The sequence below is a fragment of the Thunnus maccoyii genome, chromosome 5 (assembly GCF_910596095.1).
Source record: "Thunnus maccoyii chromosome 5, fThuMac1.1, whole genome shotgun sequence".
Lineage (NCBI taxonomy): Eukaryota > Metazoa > Chordata > Actinopteri > Scombriformes > Scombridae > Thunnus > Thunnus maccoyii.
In genome coordinates, this window is record NC_056537.1 from 17,593,033 (window position 1) to 17,616,122 (window position 23,090).

The 23,090-nt window shown below is 39.9% G+C and overlaps 2 protein-coding genes across 4 annotated transcripts in view; one reads left to right on the top strand and one right to left on the bottom strand.

The window, feature by feature from the left end:
• LOC121898085 (RNA polymerase II elongation factor ELL) overlaps window positions 1–22,957 on the top strand; it is a 30,738-nt gene extending 7,781 nt beyond the window's left edge. Inside the window, exons 3-12 of the mRNA XM_042412991.1 lie at window positions 8,296–8,423; window positions 8,960–9,114; window positions 11,623–11,864; window positions 14,075–14,199; window positions 15,735–15,849; window positions 16,510–16,966; window positions 17,491–17,554; window positions 18,050–18,221; window positions 18,327–18,371; window positions 19,322–22,957. Of these exons, the coding sequence (XP_042268925.1) occupies window positions 8,296–8,423; window positions 8,960–9,114; window positions 11,623–11,864; window positions 14,075–14,199; window positions 15,735–15,849; window positions 16,510–16,966; window positions 17,491–17,554; window positions 18,050–18,221; window positions 18,327–18,371; window positions 19,322–19,432 (1,614 nt within the window). The 3' untranslated portion in view covers window positions 19,433–22,957. The remainder of the gene's footprint in view (window positions 1–8,295; window positions 8,424–8,959; window positions 9,115–11,622; window positions 11,865–14,074; window positions 14,200–15,734; window positions 15,850–16,509; window positions 16,967–17,490; window positions 17,555–18,049; window positions 18,222–18,326; window positions 18,372–19,321) is intronic.
• fkbp16 (FKBP prolyl isomerase 16) overlaps window positions 1–23,090 on the bottom strand; it is a 70,430-nt gene that overhangs the window by 43,229 nt on the left and 4,111 nt on the right. The gene's annotated exons all lie outside the window — the stretch shown is intronic.

A 23,090-nucleotide genomic window follows, 5' to 3' on the forward strand; every position in this document is an offset into this window, starting at 1 on the left:
TATTCTCATGACGACTGTGTGTGAATGCTTAGCTTCCCCTGCGCTCCCTCCCACCTGCCCTCTTGATTATTGTGCCATTTCACCCCATGCCTTGGCTGAATCCTTGGGAGACATCAGGGCCTCTATCTCACACACGGCTGCTCTGACTCTACCCCCCGCCACCACGCCGCTTTGCTTCGCCTCCCGCTCACACTGCAAATAAGCTTTTGCAGTGTGCGAGTGTGTGTATGTGTGCATGCACACATCATTTTTTTTTCCCCTTTTTTTTTCTTGAAGCTAATCAGAATAACAATAACAGGAATGTGGTTTGAGAGCCGTCCTCTCCCAGTGGCATAGCAGTGAGAGGGAGAGTTGTCCCACGTGTTTCTGAAAGGGCACACGCCGCTCTATTCATCCAGATGTGTTAAGCGAGGCCAAAGTCCCTGTGCTCTCTGCTCGTCTGAGGCCCACTGTTTTTATGCAGAGGCAGTTGGCCTTAGGATTTTTAGATCATACAGTATATTTTAAGAATAAGCCTCACGAGATCCTACAGTTAAAAGGGACTTTTCTTTAGTTAGCTCCTCTGTCATTTTTGTGTTCTATAGCTTTAAACAAGGGATTTCGAAAGACGCCATGGTGACTGGGGCAGTATTTTAAGAGTGTTTTATGGCTACAAGAGTGCTGTAAAAGATCAGAAATCAATGGCACAGACTGGCCAGGCAGTGTCACTAAAGGTGACGACAAACATATAACCAACTTGAATTTACCGGAATAAGAAACCCAGTGCTGCACAATTCCACAAACAGAGTTGTGTGTTCTTGTTGCGGCTTTGTGTTGTTTATTTACATTCCAAGCTTATCCAGAACCATTAGGACTAAAGATGTCACCGTCACTCTGGGAAACTGGAAGTAGCAGTGAGAAAAAACATACAACAACAACACTACTTACTGCTATGAAATGTAAATGTAAAAATGTACCTTCTAAACTATTTGGATATTGGCATCACAATCTAAATTATTTGACTGACCAAAGTTTGAGTTTTCTTCTTCATTGTGTTGTCATAAAAATGTTTAAGTATGCTATAATACGCATTTCCCAATTTTCTCTCTTTTTTTTTTTATAAACAGTTATTTAATTTCAGCACAATCTTATATAAATCTATGAGAATTAAGCCTCATTTGGCAGGCTAAATATGTTCAAATCCAGAATCATTAAGATCAAATATAAAGATAATTACAAGGAAGTCACCATTTAAATTACCTTTGAATATTGTCATTTCCCTGTGCAAAGTTGTTAATTAGTAATCATTGATCAGTTGTTTGGTATTGTAAAAATAGAACAAAGTTGACAATAAGGAAATACCGGCCTTGGAGGAGTCTTATCGCAAACTTTTTTTTTCTTCTTGGATTTAAAAATGCAGCACAACAGGATATGAGGAACACTCTAAGTAAACACGGGCAGTGTTTTTGTGTACAGTAGTGAGGAGTCTTTAAAGCTTAAACCCAAGAGATTGAAACCAACACCAGAGAGCTATTGTTTAACCTACGGACAGGAGGCTTTAACAGGCTTATGTAATCCTTGATTGCTTTGAGGTAGAAGATACACACTGCATTAAAGTTTGTATTTTCACTTCATTTTGAAACAGTTTTCTTACTCATACCTAGATTTAAACATGGAATTTAGATTTTCCCCAAAATTGATTTTACGTAAGCAGCAGAGATACTACTTCCCTGTAAATGTCTGCAGATGCATCAAAAATCCCTGTATTTTCTGGCATATAGCGGCATGTTATTTGCGATCGACAATCAAAGCACACAGAGTGTTACTTGGCTTACCTCTTACCTCTTCAATCCATGCAACCTGATTTTACATGACACATCTTGGTGCATGTTTTGGATTTTCCCCTCTTTTTCCAAGTTTCCCTGCAAGTTAATCAGGTTTGGACATACTTTCCAACGCACAATCTGTGAATTGTTAAAGGATTACAGACTGCCTGCCTGCGTGGAGAGAAAAGTCCAGTAATGGGAGTATAGTGCGTCTCTCCAAGTGGTTTGTGGGATTGCTCCAGTGAAACAGCGAGGTATCAACAAGGGAAAACACACATTACTGGTGTCAGTGCATCTGAGGTCTAATAACCACAGTGTGAAGGGAATTTCCTAACTTCCAAACAATGTCACCATCTAATACAAATTAGCCAAGGCTTAAAGGAGGAGAATCCATTTACAGGAAAACACAGTCTGAGTGTGTCTCTGTGGTGTAATTGATTTTTTTAAAAATGTAGTTTTAGTTTACATATTGCAATGAGAGAAAACTGGCCTACCACTCACATATAATATAATTGTGGGCTTCTAAAACCGAGGCAGCACTGTTGTCTCTATTCCTCTGTGTATTAAGAGGAAGGCACCTACAGTAAGGAGGGGTGGGCTGTCGGGGGTGGGGAGATTGAGTGTGTTTGTTGAGGTTGACAGATTAGCCCCAGCTTCTTGGAAAAAGACTGATTCTGCTTGGCATAACAGGCAGTACCTTGGGGGATGCTCGACAGTTGCCCATCCCCATATCCCCACACTACTCCCGTCAGTCTCCCCCCCCCCCCCTTCTTTTGCTTTCCTGTCTCTACCAACCCCCCTCAATGAATAGATCATCAAGAACAGGAACCACCACATCCACCCAGGCTCACTGAAAGCATAATTTAGACTCAAAGAGGTGATGTCACACATTTTGTTTTCAATAAATGAGTCACGGTGGAATCACAGATCAGGCTGTACAAAGCTTGAGGACAGTGAATAGGAATAATTAATTTGACCCCTGCGTTTCTCTGAGATGCTGTTTGCTAACATCACTGCGCTTGCCTGACTGCATGTGTCACTGAAACACAGCTGACTTGAATGTTATCTACTGTCAGACCAGTGGCTCAACTTGTAGAGTCCAGTAAATGACGTATGATCTCTACTTTGCAATAACATATCCGCCTAAACAGAGAGAGAATCAGGAACACATACACTTGCTCAAAAGCAGCATCCATCCCCCTCCTCTGTGCCGAATTGCTCGACACATTCCTAAAGGAAGACTATTTAGGGCCATCCCTCACGTGCTGGCTTTACTGGGAGCCACTGGCACCCCCCACCTCCCCACACACACACACACACACACACACACACACACACACACACACACACACACACCCAAACCCCCAATCCCTCCTTTTACCCCCCAACAACACACAGCCACACGTCCCCGCTGTTCATGAATAATCCAGGCGGGCCGACAGGCCATTGCACTCAGCTTTGTGGGGGAAGAAGCTAGAACAAAAGACGGGCAGCTCACAGAGCAGCTATGGCTGAGTAGGCTCAGATGAGAAGACAATGGTAACTAGTGTCAGTACAGACAGGGGCAGGAGGCAAAGACTTCAGAGTAAATCACATATCCAGGCGCCTGCTCCCATCTCAGTGCTGCCATGCCAAATACCAGAGCTGGGAACCTTGCCTTCTCGCCTTCATCTGCAGAGCAAAAGAAAGGAAGACAGAAAGAGAAACTATCCTCTCATCTTTCCCTGCAGATGTTTGGCTTGCAAAAGCACGGGACGGGGAAAAAGCAGATCTCTTAAGTGAAGCTATTTTTTCCTTCCTGACCAAATAGCAGGGTTAAGAACTTTGTTTAACCCCATCAAAGATGAGCAGTTTAAATATGCTTGGGGACTTAAAGATGGAGTTTTACAAGGACATCACCGATGGTGCCCTTTGTCCTTGTTCAACTGCTGAGCCCCCTGCCAAGATTTTCTGTTCCAGTCCAGTTCACACCTTACAACAGCTTGAAAGTATTTGACATCTCCAAACACACAGGCCCTGGAGGAGCAGATGTGGCTGGGCCGCGGCCACAGAGGCAGTTATTGTATCAGCCTGTACGCTCCATGGGGGGCTGCGCTGACAAGGTGCTAAGGATTGCCGTTCTGATGCTGTTTGGTTGCTGTGTCTGTAACAGTCCAACGGCTAAACTTTACTCATATGATGATGATAGGCAGTTACTGCACACACGCTGCTGTGTGTGTTTCTTTTATGAAGCAGAAGAATTTTATTAAACTGACACATGTTAATAGTATACTCTGATGATAATAATACCCCATTAAGCTTTTCTCTGATTAATTAATCATCAGATTAAATTACTATGGAGCATAAGCTTTTTAATGAATTCTTTCCCTCGTTCTGAGCTGGACAAATAACACTGATTTAATAATTATGTCCAGGACTTCTACAGCAGGAATTACAAATTTAAATTACACATCAGAAAAATACTTAAATATAGCTGAAAATGTAAATAAATATATAATTTAATAATTACACTGGAATATAAACTCTAAATCAGAAGAACATTTTCCTGGCTGGCTCTTTGTGTAAGTGAAGGGTCATTAGCAGCATTCAGCTTATTCATCATAGGATAAGTCACATTTTGTGCCTCAGAGTACCAGATCACTATCAACATTTATCTGTGTGCTGTAGTGCAGATGTAAATGCAATTTTGGCATAATATAGTAATATAAACAAATACCAAGCAGTTTTAAAATACACAGATTTGCCGATAAAACTGCACGTAGTTAGTGCACATTTGGTGGACACATGTAACCAGAGACTCTGGCTGTTACACGAATGTGCACGGGTGACTCACAGTTAAACCAGTTCTTGACCCAGTAGCGCTGGAGCCATATTTTTCTATGAGCTGTCATTAGCCGTCTGAACTCTGTCAGTACATTTTAAAAACTTAAAAAACCTCCAGCATGTACTTTTTATAACTCATTTACCATTTTGTTCATGTTTTAAATTGAGGATTGTGTTTCTGTTTCTATTTTTGATTGTTAATTGATGACTGTACATGACTTGTCCCCCAGAGCTTGACTGATTATAATCTCTTTCTGGTGAGACTGTGAGCCACGGTGCACCTAAGGATATCTGACCTCTCTCCCTGCATGTAACCTGTGAGAGTGTGAGCCTTCTGATGCCTAAAAAAAGACAAAACAGCAACTCACACACAACCACACACACAGGGAAGGGAGCAGATCGAAGCTCCATATGGAGATGTCTATGACTCAGCGTCTCTATGTAAATCTACACCTACTACTTGACTGACAGCAGCTCCAGGATCACAAACCTGTCGGTACAAGTGGTGTCACTAACTAAACACATCAAAAGTCAGAGTTAATTGCATCAGACTGGGTGGGTTGATGACATAGGTGGCTTTGCATGAATTGGCTGTGATGATTAATGTTTTCTGCAGTCATTTGCAGTCACTGTTTTAAGTTGCAACATGTAACTTCCTGGTTGTTCAGCAAAGTTGTTAAGTTGGTTGTTGGTATGCAACTTAAATGTCATCGACTTACCAGGTAACATAATTGTGAATATGTTTACACTGAAGTGATAAAGATAGAAAGTAGTGGCAGTGTCAACCAGAGACTCAATAGCCAAGTGAAGAGAGCGTCTCCAACCACAGTAAACACACAGTTCTTAGTGTTTCACCTCCACCGTACAGTACATGTAGTGATATATTAATTAAAAAACTTTTTTAAATTCTAAAATTTGTACTTTAAAATGTACACACCTACTGTATTGTTGTGACAGTTGAATTCAGATCATTGAAGCGACTGTAAAACATTCTTTAACTGATAACTTAGAAGCAAAATAATGTACCATTGCTGCTACAACTTGACTTGGTCTGGTACCGGTAGCCTTTGGTGGCTAACAAGCATTATGTTACTGGATTTTTGAGGTTGATACTAATATTGATATTTGAGTCTTAAAAAAATCCAATAATGATATATTGGCATACATTTATATTACACAACATTTAACATAAACTGTTTTGATAATGATTTTATCAAAAATGTCATTTTCATTTATGAACACTGTAAGATTGGGAATTGTCAGTGTTTTCAGGTTATATTTTATGGAGTTTCTAAATGACCTAAAACATATTTTTTGGCATCTCAGTCCATGACATTTCTTATTACTTATGGGCAAACATTTACTCCACTACTGAAATATCTGTATTAGTTTATTTCATCCAATATAAAGGCTGATACATAATTGGTTAAGCTCTTGTAGCTAATGTTAGCTACTGTTAGCAAATTTAGGTTAAATTTTACTGTGTAACTGACATTACTGAGTCAGTTTGCCGACTTTTAGCAAATGGCTTCATAATTATCATACAGACATGAGTGGTATCGATATCGGTTTTTATCTAATTCTTGGCAAGAAAGCGAATAAGCGCATATGTTTCAAATTTAGCATCCCATGTTTTTGAGTTATTTTTATTCAACACTTTTGAGGTTAAATTTGTGGTCCTGAGGTGAAACAGACTCTCAGGCTTTCCTTTAGGAGTAAGGAACTGGGAACTAATGGGTTAAATGACATATGGTTATGAAGCTTGAGAAGGATGCTGTGAATAAAACGGGGGCGACCTCTGAACAGTCTGACCTGAGTGACATTGATTAGAATTAGAATGTGAAGTGTGCACGGTGGCATGGATGGGGGTGACAGGCAAATCTAATGCATGGCTGGAGGGGGCTCATACTGCTGCCATCGACTGAAAGAGGGGACATGGTGGCACTATTGCAATGCTAAATGTGTAAATGTGCACACTCATCTTATATCAAGCTAACCTCTGTTTAGCAATGCTCCTGTTAAAAACAAATCCAAATGCTTCTGTGTGCCTTTCACTACATCAATAAACCTGTTTTTAGTGACTTGTTGCTTCTAATTTTGGTCAAGGCGGCTACTACTCTACTATTTACTCTCTTAAAGTAATAGGTCCTGAGGACATGGCTCGCCTCTTGGTCCCACTCACTTTGATGCTTTTGTGGTTGATTGTTCATAATTAGCGTAAATCCCAGAGCAGACATATGCAGGGCTCCGCTTTACCACTTCATGTGAACGGTCAGACATAAATAGGTCAGAATTAATGGTCAGCTGTGTGTCTCAAGTGTCCATGGCCTTGTGGGCTGCTTTGCGTTTTGTGTTGACATGGGTGGGCCATGCGCATGAAGGAAAGCTAGGGGCTGATGGGGGTAGGGTGAATGGCATGCTTTGGGTTGCAGAAGAGGAGGAGGAGGGGTGTCGCGAGAGGAGCTGTTCATTGGCTCCGTGTGCTCCAAAAAACACTGCTTATGGCTTTGCTGCATGACTGGGCATTTGTGACAGCTATAGTCCTGCCTGCCACATCTGCCAGGGGCACTGTGCTCTCAGCCAGTCAGCTTATAATCAATCACTTACGACTGATGACTAAAGAGGCAGCTTCAAGTCCATCTGACTGACATTTGTTTTTCTTGAGAACCAGCAGTTAAAAAAGCCTGTGCGTTTTGGACTGAGGTGGTACCGCGCGCTACAAAAAGAGCACAGAGAACTGAGGCCAAAGAGAGAAAAATGTGAGCTGCTGCAGCAAACTCACATTTAATATGGGAAAACAGTACTCAATGCTACCCATCAGTAAACATGTGTTCATGCTTGTAAAGGATGGGTGATAATCATTGGGCGTCTCCTGAATCTAGGACATTCTATCAACAAAAGTACTAAACTCTCCTTTTTCAGGCTGAAACACAGCTGCAGGCAGTGTAGTAGAGAGCCGCTGCCCAATGTGTTTTAAAGGACATATTACCTGTTGGTTAATGACTTTCTATGTTGAACTGTCCTTTTAGTGGAAGTAGGTTTTTGGGTCATTTTATGTAACAGGTTTCTGACAGAGATAGATTTCACCCTGCTGGCTTGTTTGTTGCTAGGGAGCCATGGACAGCCGATGACAGAGGAGGTTATCACCCAAGAGAAAAAGCTGTCCGTTATACTATTGTAATGTTTTGCCTTTCAGACAGCCTCCTCCCATGACTGGCTACAGGTCATCATCCCTGACCTGGGAGGTACCATGTGGCCTCTGTGACTGGCCCAAGTTGGAGATTATTTAGGTCACATTTATTGCATGAAAAAAAAAAGAAAAGAAACCAGCGAGTCAAGATCGCTCTCATGAGGTTTAATAAAAGAAGTTGCATCCAGTGTTTTTCTACTTTGATATATATTACATTAAATCAGATCAGGCTACATCTGGGAGAGATAAAACATGCTCATTACATAACACACCACTCAAATTAGCAATGCTAGCAGATACACTCAAGCATGTCAGAGTGTACTAGAGGGAACACTAAAATTGTTAAAGGTTAAAAATGACCATGACTTGCTTTTATAAAGATAAATGAAGAACTGGCTTGGTGTTAACCTCTCATTAAAAATGTTTTATTCCTCTAAACAATGTTTCTAATAATTTCATATTTTTTGTCTTGATTAGTACGTGAAGATCCCAGCGCCGACCCCTGAATCCCCCGATGGACTCAGAGTCTTCTCGTTCTACCTTTCCAGTGACAGCAAAGACAAACCTCAGTCCAGCTTCGACTGCATTCACCAGTATGTCTCAGGGTAAGCAGCACACATAACTATTTCAACAGTCAACCACGAATGGAATTCGTAGTAAATTTGGTGTCAGACTGCGACCGCAGGGCCTTACCAGACAGTGGCCTCTCTCTTAGACACTACAACAACAGACAGTACACTGTCTGGCTATATTCAAACAAGGCTACAATAACACCCAAAGGCCGTCATGCCACAAGTAACCTGAAAGGTGTGTCCAGTAATAATTGAGAACAGAGAGGTAGTGTTTGTGGCCATGCAGGGTCAAAGGGTGACATTAGAGCTGCTTTATTTCTCCTGGAGTATTTTACCCTTTTAACTGCACACTTGTTGTTTAAAGTTATGTTTTATAAGACAGGACTAGAATCTGCATGCAGAAACAAGTCACAGAACCAGTTATGTGTGTGTCAGACAACACCACATATTACAAAATTACAACAGCTAGTATCTCTAATGCTTGTTTTTGACAAACAGCCAGCTGATTGAGCTGAGCCAGAGAATTTGTAAGCTTAAACCCTAAAATCTTCTCTCTCTCCTCTACAAAGGGAGGGCAGGGATCACCTGGAGGGCCAGGGCAGCATTCAGGACAAGATCACAGTTTGTGCCACAGACGACTCCTACCAGACGACACGGGAGCGCATGTCTCAGGTGGAGAAGGACATCTGGAGCCGCTCAGCAATTGAGATCAAACCAGGGCCAAGTAAGCTATCGTCCAATAGCTGTATCTACATTCTATTGTACGCTCCTGCATCAGTTTTACGAGGCAGCCTTGAAGCACGTAGGGATCAAGGACAGATAACCGGAGAGTTTTCATGTTCCCAGAAAGCTTCTAAACTATTGCCTCTCACCATTTCATCCTGCTGATAATTGCCATATGGTGTGGAAGTTATCACATAATTGATCAAAGCACTGTGTTGCAATTATTCATGCAAGAGGGATGCATCTTTCTTGTAATTTTCCTTTCATTTTGACCAGATTGCTCAGGCACCGTGCCAGCTTGCCTGCCAGCACCATTAATGTGATTGAGTTTGCCAGAAGTATGTGCTAGTAACAAGTCTCATGCTGATCAGGTTGTGCCTAAAAATGTAATTACAGTGACTGGGATTTAATTCACTTTCACTTGATAAAATACCTCTAAGTATCATCTAAGGAGAGGCCACAGTTAACCTGGAGTGGTCTTGGCCTGAAATGAAGAACATCCATTTTGCTATTAATTTTCTTCTTTCACTAACCATCTCCATGCCTGAGCTGTGGTTTTAGTGTCATTGTCAATTAAAAAAACCATGCTGGGTCTTTATAAATGATCTGGCCATGAGGCTTCATGACATTTAGAGATCCTGTGTGAGTTTAAATGCTTGTGTTGATTATATTTTATGAATGGAAACCCGCTGTGCAGACCATCACTATAACATAATGTTTAAAGGTTTTGCTGTACAAGCCAGCTGTTGGGACCAGTTTCTACACATTACATGCCACACTTTGCTGCAGAAAGAGTCTCTCAGAGACTTTTACAAAAGAAATGTAATATATCTGGCACATTTATACATCTAGTAAATGCTGGGAAAGACATGGGAGTTCCTGGTTAGAAACATGCACTTAAAGGATATGCCATTTTATCTTTCAAGCATATAACTGTCCTCCTCTACTCTTGGACAGCAGAAAGTGAAATAAATGGGTTATGGATCACAGTATGTGCTATATGCAGTGGAGAGCACACGGTTGTTTTGTGGTGACTGACTGTCTTTTTATGGTACAGTAATGCTACACTCATCAGAAAAAAGTCAATTTACCAACTCACAATTATAGGCTGCAGAGCAGAAAAATGTCCACAATTTAGACAATAATGTATGATTTAAAAATTCAGCAGTATTCATAGGAAAAGAAGAACTGACGAATAGGAATCTGAAATTTATGCACACGTGGTGTTGGAAACATTTGGTTTTTTTGAAATTAAAAAGTTATGAAGTTGTCCAATATATTATTTTAGTATTTAATGTTGATACTCTGTTGCTAACAGTTGCTTTCTCATGGCTCATTTACATACAACGCTCACCACACTGTAAAGCATGTCAGTTATTCTAAGTAAAACATCACTGCCGTCGTGGTAAGTGTCATTCCACAAAAACTGCCTTGAGACTCATAAAAACTTCCCCTAAGCTGCATTAATTTATTACCCTCAATGGGTGTAGTTGCTGCGTGTTTGAAATGTGGCAATACAGGCTGTTTCAGTGCAGGGAGGATATTTGCCTAAAATCTTCACGACTTAGTCCAAGGCAGATGTTGAAACATGCTCCTGCAAGACTGTAGCAAATTTGCGAAGCAGATATAACAAGTCTCCTTTTGAATCTGAAGAAATGCTGTACACTGCTTTCAAATGTGAAATACAGCAAATTGTCTACAGCTTAAACATTGGTGCTGTAAGTACATGTGCAATGAAACTATGAAAACTAAACGTATGACAGTCTACCATGTTGTCCTTTAAGTGCTGTTAGTCTGCGACCTATAGCAACCTCCAAAGTATGGCTTAAAGTTGTAATGAGATTACGGTCTGCAGATATCTATAAGCACTGCTTGAAACTGAATTAGTTCTGCAACAGGAAGAAAGGGCCTCTGTGTGTTAGTTGCTTTAGTTTCCATGCTCCTCTGTTTACTCAGCAGTGGGCTAACCCTACTGTCAACCCTTTCACTGTTTTCCACTCGTAGCAACACTGCCTTTGCACACCAACACAAACGTGCATGAGCACAGTACCATTCAAGGTATTTATGTATGTAAATTGCTTTTTCAGATTGGGCAGAAAGTGCTACACATACTGTATCTGTTACGTTTGCATAAAGCAGGTTGCATGACAATTGAGAGATATAATGAAGATAAAACGTATTAGGTTGTCTCTTGTGCGTAGGCCTGTCTTTCAAAATCAGGGTGTGATTTGTATAACTGTCCAGAGGACTGGATTAGGAATGATATGTTGGCTTGGCTATTATAAGATACAGTCAACGTAAGTGAATCCTGTTATCAGATCAGTTATAATCTCTTTGCTCCTCTTTAGTTTTGTGTAGGGTAGGGACTGTATGGCCATCCAAAAACAGCTTTAGATTACTGCTGTGATAACGTCTTGATTCAGTATCACTGACCGAAGCAACCTGCACTTATCTTTCAGAAAATGTCATGTTTAAACTTTGCTGTGTGTCCCTTTTGTTTTGATCTTAGGTAAGTGCGTGAAGGTCCAGAGGAAGCAGGGTTTGGTATCAGGCTCAGATAGCAGCAACAAGCACTCCCCCAGCAACAAGAGGAGCCTGGTTCCCAGCCCTGTGGCACACAGGCCCTTGAGGGATCGTATCATTCATCTCCTGGCCTTAAAGCCATACAGGAAACCTGAGCTGCTACTGTGGTTGGAGAGGGAGCGGGCAAGTCCAAAGGACAAGTCTGACCTGACCTCAGTACTGGATGAGGTGAGACATCTGGCACATTGCTATGTAAACACATTGTCGACTAATGATAAATAACCTCAAATGCAACAAGTAGAAGAAAATACCAAAATGTTCTGTTATTGTAAGTTTATATGAAATAATCTTAAAAAAAACATAATTTGAGAAAAAAAGAAATGAGACATCAACATCTGTGTAAAAAGATTCTTAATAAGTGTGACTGGAGTCGGTTAAAACTTCAAACACAAACTAGTCCCTCATTTGCCATTTTTCTAATGATACTAATGAACAGAGCACTGCTGTACAGCTTAAAACTATGATCTGAAAATGTGATGTCAGTGAGTTTATTTCAGGCATATTTCCTGTGTTCACAATGTTTGAGTGTCCCACTGCAGTCATCAAGAGGGACTGTGCCGCCGCTGGTAGCTGTAATTAGGGCTGTGCTTTAATTATCTTTGGAGGAAAAGATTGTGTTTTGACAGGAGAGGGGTGGGGTGTCTCTAGCTGGGATCTGGCTACTTTCAGAATTGAAAGTGGTTGGTTTGGGTAGATTTGTATCCGCAGGATTAAGTTGTAGAAGGGCAGGGTTAAACTGTTTACCATGGAAACAATTCTGACCCATTGATTTGCAAACAGGTCTTGTTTTATTTAGACATAAGGTGGAGTTGCAGCACTGCAGGTTAAAGGGGACCTATTATGCATTTCCTTATTTTCAGTCATATGTATAATGTTACAATGTCGGATGTTCATATTAATCGTGGCCAAAGTTTCAAATAATGAGGTAAATGTACGTAGAAGTAATCCCTGTGAGTAAAAAGCACCGGCTTCAGACTGTTCTGAATGCTCGGTTTCCAAAAGTTTTTTCTACTTTCAAACCAAGCTGATGTCAACTCCATTTCTTTATATGGCAGTGTTTCCTCTAGAATTTTTTCAGGCCTAGTGGTATGCACTGGAAAAAACCCATAAAGAGATGAGGCACTCACATCACGTCAAGAGTTTCCTAGGCAATGACACAGAGGTTGACTCACGTTTCAGAATAGTGCTGCACAGAGGCTCCCAAAGGCAAATGATTATTGATTTCCAAATGAATGGATATTTGGCGTTTTTTTTAGCATTCAAGAAAATATTTTATGGCCCGGTGAGGCCTCTCGTTGGCCTGGTGGCCCACCAGGCCTGTACAATTGTAGGGGAAACACTGTATGGTCATCTGCTGCAGCACTTCAGCATGTGTCAGCTGCTCTCATTGGGAGTTCACTGCTCCGGTCCGCTAACATTATGGCATTTATGTGGCTGTTTCCTCTTGTACTATTCCTCCTTGCATTATTTCTAACTGATCTGCTGAACAAAGAGCTCCAAATATCTCCAGATCTTGTTGTGTCGACTGGTTTTATCAGAAGAATAGCGCCGCTAACGAAGCTCTGCTAAAACAGTGGATAACATTTAATTTCCTGTAAATTCTTCACAAAAGCTTTTAATATGAAGCACCAAAAGCAGGAAATGTGGGGTTTTAATCAGCAGTAACTTCATACGACTCTGATATGGCTGAAAGCAATCAGCAAACAGTAAAATAAGGCAGATATCTAAAAGTACAAACAGGAACACAGAGAGAAATTAAACTTCAAAGCACAGAGATTCAGTTAGAAGCTACAAAAGTACTGAGAGCTGAACACAGATAGGATAAAGATGTCAGACAATAAGCAGGTAATGAGCCTTACCAAACAGAGACATCCTGCTGTAATCTTTGTTGCTGCGGATGTTCACGCTGTCCACTCACATATTTCAGATCAGATTTCAGCTCCAACAAGTATGGATGTACTTGAGAAGTTTATATTTTGAGTAAAGAACGAGAACAAGAAGCGAAATCTGACTTCTATAGTTTGTTTATGCTGCCTTCAGAGCTGGAGGAAGCTTCCTGAAGCTGGCCAATCAGAACACAGTGGGATTTTAGGGAGTGGGGCAGAGGAGAGAGGAATCCAAAACGGCCTGTTTCGGAAAAAAAAGGAACTCTGAAGCTGCATAAAGGGCCAGTATAAAATAAATAATGAGTTTTTTGAACTATGAATCATACAAAGCTACTCTAGTGGAGTCCAAAAATAAAAATATAGAGCTGGACATGAGCATAATAGGTCCCCTTTAACAGTGTTTGGTGCTTTAACAGCCTCAGCTGATCTGTTTTCCTGAGGACTGTCCCCGTTCCGTTGCTTTATTAATATTGGGAATTATTGGTTTTTCAGGTTGGTAAGCTGAACCCTAAAGACCACAGCTACTCTCTGAAGGATGAGCTCTATAGACACGTCCAGAGAGACTGGCCTGGCTATTTAGAGGAGGAGAAGCAACTCATCCATAGGCTCCTTATCAGGTGGGTATCAAGTTAGCCATAAAACACAAAAATGAAAGTCATACAGACTCTTTAATGCTTTGCTCCACTGAGAGACTTAAAAATGTGTAAAACAATGTTCTACTGACTTTTTGAAAGGAATAGTTCAACATTTTGGGAAATATGCTTATTTGTTTTCTTGCCAAGCTTACTGCCTGGGGCCTGGCTGTTTCACCCTGGTTTCGATCTTTGTGGTAAGCTAAGGAAGTTATTGGCTCTAGCCTTGTATTTAACAGATACAAGAGCGATATTGATCTTCTCATCTAACCATCAGCAAGACAGGAAATAAGTGTATTTCCCAAAATGTTGAACTATGCTTCAAAGTTCCTTTAGACTTTTAGAGACCCATTTGGGCAGATGACATAGAAAAGACTAAGGGATGGATGCATTTTGACAGTGTTGGCTTAAATACAGAAAGGCCACTGAATTAATGTAGAAGTCTGCTGTGATCATGCTGAAAGTGAAGCTTCTAAATGACTCCTTCTCTGCACTGATGAATCTCTTAATGGACACATCAAAGCAGAAGAAAATATTCCCGGCACTGTGTTGCCAAATAGCATTAGCATGGAAGGTTCAGAGTAGCAAGGCAGAGCTTTTCAGGGTGAGTTTCCTCCCTCGTACGTTTCCTCTGCCTGCCAGTAAACATGCAGGCCATGTGCTTCATGAGCATTTTGGAAAAAGTACAAGTCTTGTTGGCTGATTGCACAACCCCCTCTGTTCACAACCCCTGCTAAGTGTAAAAAGCTGGAAAATTGAAGTCATCAAATTGTTTGCCAAGTGTGATAAAACTGCGATAGCCTGTAAATTATCCTTTCTGGCTAACTCTGGCATATTTTCAGAAATGTTATTAATATGCACTATCCCTGTCAAATAAAGTAATAAAATGAAAAAAAAAAAATACTGTAAACTCTAGATCTCTTTTTCTTGTTGTTTATACTTGTCACAGTGGGTTCATCTTATTCAGGCTTTCTCACTACTGTTATTTAATTGATGTTAATGTTAAAATGGTTCCGAATTTCACACTAACTGTATGATTAAGAGAGCTGCGTAAATCCACTGGGAGGGGAGTGACTTGTTGTAGTGGCGTCCGTATGAGGAAGGAGCTGTAGGAAGCAGATTAACAGAGAAGAGGGTTTGGTCATACAGAGGTTAAATCTGCTGCTATTGTTCTGTTCACTGGACTGTGTTCAGTCTTTGTGGTTGCCTCCTGTAGATTGTATCACCAGAGACACAAAACAAAAAACATACCAGAGAAACATGCAAAAAGCTTTGATTAAATAAAAGTCTGCCCGTTTTGTGTTGTAATGATCAGTTATTCTTTGGAAAAACTGCCACTTCTGCCTTTTCTCGGAAAGCCATGTCATTATAGAAGATAATTGCTCATCCACTTGCTCATCATAAATCTGCCAAAGCAAGCTTTATGACCTACATACTCCCTCTTCCTGTTTAGCTTCACAGCCCATTTACCTCGCAGTTACTGTCCAACTGAAGGTGCTGTGTTCTTAATCTTTCTGCAGGAAACTTCAGCCACTCCACAGTAGCCAGTTGAAGAGTCCTCAGTCCAACCATTCATTCCACAAAACTCCTGGGGACTCTCCTTCACGACTCAGTCCTGCCAAGAGTCTCTCTGTGGTAATTATTCACCTTGAATGAATTGAATTTTCCCCTACTGCCTCTTTCTCAAAAACTGAGAATAGATAGGGAATCTTCTATTGCAGATACACATTTGAATAAAGCTATTTTTTTGCTAAATCTTTCTATAATTACATTAAGTAGCTTGAGACTAAATACAGCTCAGACTGGAATTAAAGGAATAGTTCTTTCCTGCCAGGAGTTAGATGAAATAATCGATACCACTCTTGTGTCTGTATGGTAACTTTGTAGCCGGAGTCTGCATCTGATTAGCTTAGCTTAGCTTAGCATGTAAACTGGAAAATTGTCGTTTTACCCTTAATTTTTTGTACGGATTAAACAAACAAGATATACAGTGTTAATTAGTGAGCTTTAGAGATGCTTTAGGTGGATTTTCTTGTCTTTGGACAGAGCCAGGTTAGCTGTTTTCTCCTGTTTCCAGTGTTTTTGCTATGCTAAGCTAACAGCTGCTGGTTCTAGCTACATATGCTCTGTACAGACATGAGGGTGGTATTGATTTTCTCTTAAATTTAATCTAATTTAATTAGTCGTTTAAAGTAAAAAAATCTATTTATGCTCATGCTAAAGGCACTTTTGGCACATTGTGTAATATCCTAATCATGAATGCCAAAAAAATCACTGTGTTATTTTTACCTCTAGAAACGCCCACTGCCCTCGGATCCATCCAACTGTCAGACCCCCAAAAAGCAAAGACTATTAGACCACTGCTTGCCTCTGCAGTCGCCCTCTCATGGAGACTATGGGACCAATGGGGCTCATAGCTCCTCTAGTCACGGAAACACTAGTGTACACATCAAAATGGAGTTCGACAAAACCAACAATCATCTCCAGGGGTGCCCAAATGGTCTGTACTCACCGCACAAACTCAGCGGGTCATCTGCTGTTCCCAAACTGGAGAGGACAGGGCCAGCTCCTACTGCACCCAGCCCCAAGCCCCCACACACTGACAGCTCCATTTGCACTGACCAACAGTTCACCAACGGTCAACATAAAAAGAAAAGGTCCAAAAAGCACAAAGACAAGGAACGAGAGCGCTTAAAACCAGACTGGATAGAGACCAGTCCAGACCTGAAGCAGAACCAAGAAAATCTCAAAGGTAAATGGCAATAAAACTATAAAACTGTCTTCTTTGTAGGATTTTGTCACACTTCATGTATCCAATTGTGTTGTCATGAATCTGTTTTATATCATTTCCTCTGGCCAAGACATTATCAGCTTTCATTCAGCAGAAAGGAAAACATCCTCAAGTTTCAGGGTCCAAGGTTGAGTTACAGTTCTTGCTAGATGCCCACAAAAAGCAATTCATATAGTTTCATTATAGAGCTCAGTGAGTGTTGTTAGGACTGTAACACTTTCTCCGGCCTCCTGTCCTCATCCCCGGTCTAGTCTGTTGATGATTGACTGTGGAACAGCTGGGTGACCTACGGTCGAGCGAGTCAGCAGGCGGCATTGCCTCCTACTCTGGGCTGCTGACGTCACTGCCTGCCTTGGATCAGATCTCTTATCAGAGACAGTGATAAATGATTCTATCAGCCTTGATATGATGGGTGCATTATCGCATTTGCATTGACGGATTGCTTTAACTCTTTTTTTTCAATGTGTATGTGTTTTCTTCTACAGACCACAAAGGAGAGAAAACACCCGTCAATCGAACCGCAACAGAGGAACTGCCCGACTATTTATTGTGAGTTTTAATACACATTGGGTCCCCAATTGTTCATATGTTATATTCCCAGATACTGAAAGGTTTTCTGATTCAGGGATGGAAGTTCAAAAAATTGTCACAACATCAGTGGGTCCACATGAGTTGTTGTCAATATCATCTGTCACTGGGGAGTTTAGGTTTCAGAGTCTAACCCACTGTTGTTGAGAAAAGAAACCGACTTGTCCCAAAAGGGTTAGGTTCAGCTTCAAAACATTGACATAAATAGAGGGAAGTAGAACACATGTCTAAATGAGCTGTCACAAAGCTTCACTGAGAATGACTTTGAAAACAAATAATCTTATGTCTTATATTTATACATCTGGTCAACACATCATGCTTTTGAATCAGTGACGTGTCAGAAGTCTCGCTCCATCATTCTGCAGTGCCATCTACTGGAAGATGTAGGGAAACAACTAAAGACCACTTCTGCTTTTAAATGACAGCTTTCAGTAAGTTAATGTTTTCCTCTTTCAGAAAATACAGCACCATAACAGCAGTGGAGCAGCGTCAACAGTATAAGGACGACTTCTGTTCTGAGTATGACGAATACAGAGCGCTTCATGACCGGATTGGGGCTATCACAGAGATGTTTGTTCAGTTGGGCTCAAAGATCAACACACTCTCACCGGGAACACAAGAGTACAAGGTACTGTTAGCACCAGAGGCCTATGGCTCCATTTTTAGTAAAACACCAAACAGAAAACAGATCAGATACATTGCACTTGTAACACCTTTTTTTGTATCTTTTCAGCTTATGGAGGACCAAATACTACAAAAGTACAAAAAGTATAAGAAAGTAAGAATTATTTAAACTTTCAATTTCAATTTCATGTAACACTTGGAGCATCATACATTGGGCCTCATGCGAGAACCACTTTTATGAACGTATTCATTCTTAAGTTGCATGTACAAGGGATTTAAGAGAACTATATAAAATAAATTTTCTTCTCGGGAATGTACAAAATTTGCTAGCAGTCCAGGTCTGTTTTTACGAGTCATGTAGATAGTCTGCCTTTCTCATACTGCTTTAATATAAAATAATTTGGAGTTTAAATGTGTTAGGGAATCAACAAAGGAAAAAATTCAAGATTAAAATAGACGCAGATGTAAAATTTATATTCATGTGTGCATCGTGGCTTGCCAATGTACTGAAAGGTTCATCAGCAGCTTTTCTTTTTAGGTTTTATTGGCATTAGAATTTTGACAATTTACAATACATCTCAACAGTTGTTGTAATGTCACCTGAACTGGAATTTATTCTCTTGTCCATCTCCATGACTGTTATGTCCCCTTGACCATATTTTGGATGTCTAACTTGTCAAACCATTCCTTCTTTATTTTTTTCACAGTATGGCTTTGTAACATCACAGCATTGACTGCTGCAGAAATATTTTCTCATTTTTTGAGTAATACTACAAGCCTACTGACACAACTACATTTGCTACGTATTCATCTTGAAACTTGTCCAGAAATGGAGCAAAACATGTAGCCTTATATAACAATTTGGGAGTGTAGACTATGCTGATGATCATTTCTCAAGAGCACACCTACTCTATTCATGAACAGCGGCATTCGTGAGGTTGAAACAAGCAATTTAAGACAGTTTGCATACTTGGAAACTGAAAAAAGTAAGAGAAGTTTAGGATAGAAAATATGATAATGTTCTTGCATGAGGCCCATTGTGCTGGATTTTGATGTGTGTTACTGAAAGTTCACAAGTGCCTCTTTTCTTTTTCTCTCTTTTAGAAGTTTCCTGGGTATCGGGAAGAGAAGAAGCGATGCGAGTACCTCCATCAGAAACTGTCGCATATCAAAGGTCTGATCACAGATTATGACCGAGCACAGGAACTCTCCTAGTAACTGGCCTCTACCTTCAGCAGGGTGTAATATGACTGGACCAAAAGACTCGTACTAGACCCAAAGACTGCCCAGCTGGGTCCTAGAGTCGCTGAAACACTATTCACTTTACCCCTCCGAGTGTTAATGGAGTCGAGGAGCGAGGTTGTCTTTCAAAAATGAGCTAAGACCACTGACTCGTGATCAAATGTTGCCCTTTAACAGTATGGTTTTCAACAATGATTATCGCTGTAATGGCTGGATATTGTTCTGCTGTAGAAAAGGCCAGATGACACAGTGAAAGCCAAATCCATTTTTTCTGAAATGCAAAACAGATGCGATCCTTCCTGCCTAATTGCATTTTTATTCTATTCTTTATCTTGTCAGAACTAAAAAGTGTGGATTTATAAAAAGTATTAAATTGATGGTACAATCAATCTTAGGGGAAACAAATGCTACTAAAGTCTTTATATTTAACAAACAAAGGAATCTGTTTATTTGCTGTGTGTTGATAGAAAGTCACATGTTGACACAACACATTCAATCACATTATTAATGAATTAGTTACAATAAAGGTCACATAATGACAGTAATATGGTCAAGCCATAAATTTTGATTTCATCTTGTGAAGGCAACACAAAATTTGTCATCCATACAAAACCTATATTTCAGCAGGACTAAGACACTTCAAAGGTTTATCTCAGTGTATTACTACGATCACAAAATGCAGAACATGCATTTTGTGGATAGGACCAGTTTCTTTGGACTTTGATCATAAGGATTGTTATCATGTAGCTTTCTGCCATTGTCCTGTTCATTTCTAAGAAATGTTGGAATGCCACAAAACCACTCCTCCCAGTGCCGTCATGCTGGTTTCAAGATAGTGCTCGTGCACAATTAGTGTCAATTTCACCCACATGTAGCCTACCAAGAATTGCCTTTTCATTATGTAAGGAAAAAACATTATCAACTTGCGTTTTTCTCTCGTCTTGTGCTTACAAACAGGTTTGTTTTGTAAATGAATGACTACAAGTTGCTCTATGAAACACACTTTTTCACTTTACATGCAGTTTTAAAACCTTACGTGTTTTTTTTTTGGTAATCAACCTAGTCCAAACGTTTTCATTTAGTATGATTCTGCTTTGGTTGAAGTCTTGATGATATTTAATATGGGATTTAGTTGAATGACGGTAATTCACTTCAGTGAGTGTTACATTTTGATGTTATTCTGCTGAATGTGATAAAGATGCCTTTCACAAATTGGACTGTGTAATTTTTAGCCCCACAGAGAAAGCGTGGGGAGGATGTCGGCCTGCTGTCGGCTAGGTCACTCGGTTCAAACCACTTTGGTTCAGTTGGGTGTAAGAAGCAGGCCGACCTCTAGGGGCTGCTAATGAGGCTTTTAGACTTTCTGAAATGATTTGTACCCAAGCAGGGACATCTGAATAACCACATGTATTTTTATTTCACCTTAATTAGCTGTGGCCTAAAGTAGAAGATAGTGATCAGATTTCAGTGTTCTCTCAACCTTTGCATCATGTAGCTGTACTCACAACTGTTGTCTTAATAATTGCTTGAAATGGGAAAATGAAGCTAATATTTGCCTTAACATGTATGTCAGACATTTCCAAGATTCTGGTACCCCTGTTTTGAAATGCTCTTCGTTTAACCTGCACAATTTAAAGTATTCTCACACTATTTGTTTAAATGTCTTCTAGTTTGAAGGAAAATTCAGTTACTGGATAGTTGTTCTGTTTTTTTTTTCTCTGTACATCTTAATAATGTTACAATTCTTCCTATTTTGTCTCTGTCAGATAATCATGAACTGTAGAGGAATTTAATTCACTGTCCAATCCTATCAAGCGCCACTATCAAAAGAAAGAATTATCGCAGAAATCTATACAAAATAATTGACTTTGCTTCTCTTGATTACTCAGTGCAAATACTGAGTGGGCTTTCTGTCACATATTTAGCAGCTCTTTATGCATTTGAACATTTTTCTTTCTGTATTCTGGGATGTTTGAAGGATTTGAGACTAGCATCAGTTGCTCTGTCTTGGCACATATGAAAGTTTCCAAGAAAGGAATATTTATTAGCACTGACTATTGGAAAATGATAATTGTAAGTCCAGATTCCATTTCTGAGCATTAAATGGCCTGAAAGCTTAAAAAAACAAAGCTGGATTCTTAAAGCTCTGGTACACTTAATGGCATGTTTTCATTATTCTGGCTGTTTGGATCTCTTCTCAGGACCAGACCTCTTACTCTTTTGATTCTTTTGGCAATACGATTTTGATGAGCTTAGCAAATGTGCTACATACTGTCGCTCCACCCAACTTGAGAAAATGTCTGATCAGTCAACATAACTGAAAACACCTGTGTTTTGTTTTGTTCTGGTACTGGAACTGGAAATCAACAGTTCATTTGTATCAGAAGACAAGAGTGCAAGGCCAGCTCAGAAACACAAAACAATTTATTTCACAAAGGAATTTGTTTTCATCCTAAACAGAAAGGTACTGACACATTTTTAAAAGTCATGGCAGGATGGAAATGTCTACAAAACACTCTTTAGACCTTCAAAGAAACAATTTAAAAGAAAGAAAAATCAGATTAAGGGCTTCCCATTTACCACTAGAGTGATACTGATCAACTGTACGCTAAATATGTAATCAGACAAACTGCATCGTGGGGAAAATATCAGTAATTGTAAGATGATCATCGTACCAGTCGTGTTAACTTGTTGTTTTTGGGAAACCACACCCTTGGTGAAAGGGGCTTCTCAAGTGCTAACTGTGATGTTTTTTACTGTTGCAGGAGCTAACTACTGGAGGTGCCTTTTCATTCAGAAAGCAGAGCAACTCTGCATGTAACTATCATTGGTATTCTGGAAAAAAGAACTTGGGCTAGCAGTATTTACACAACTGTAGTTTCACACTGTTGCCACTATTCAAAGTGCGTGGAGTTGATATCAGATTCCTTGTATAAAGTGTAAAAAGTACAGGGACATGATATCATATTTAATTAGAGCAATTTTCCAGTTATGAAAGTTTGGCATTTTAAAAATGCAAGGTTTTCCAGGACACCAATTAAACTGCATCTAATGTTAGCTACTTACATACATGTATGTTTGAAAGAATGGCCTGGATTTTATTTTTATTTTTTACTTGCAGCCTAGCAAACTGTTTCCACATGTTTCTTACAGGTGCGCTTAATTGGTTTGTTGGTACTGGAAAAGCAAGTCCTAAATGGAAATGTGAAATCAAACATTTTGTCTATTATAAATCACTGCAATTGATCTACCTAGGAGAACAAATTTCTTTATTTATTGCTTTGTATGTGTTTGTTCTTTTATGGGATTCGTCTTTGCATAGTTTGTTCATTCTTTTCACAGCGAAACTCAAAGTATGGTGAAAGGGAAATGGAATATATTTTTGCAATTTTTGATGGTGGATGCTTTATCACAATGTCATCCTCTTGAGAAAAGCTTTCAGAAAAAAAATGTATTGTTGTCTCAGTAAAATTGAAAATAAAGCTCTTTTCAATTTGACAATGTGCCATGTTTCCCCAAGAGGGCAGCGTTACTCTTCTGATAAACTGAACAACTGTTTTCCATTCATCACTACACAGACAGCATTAAATATATGAATAAGTTGTTTGTTTGTTTTTTTTTAAAAAAAACA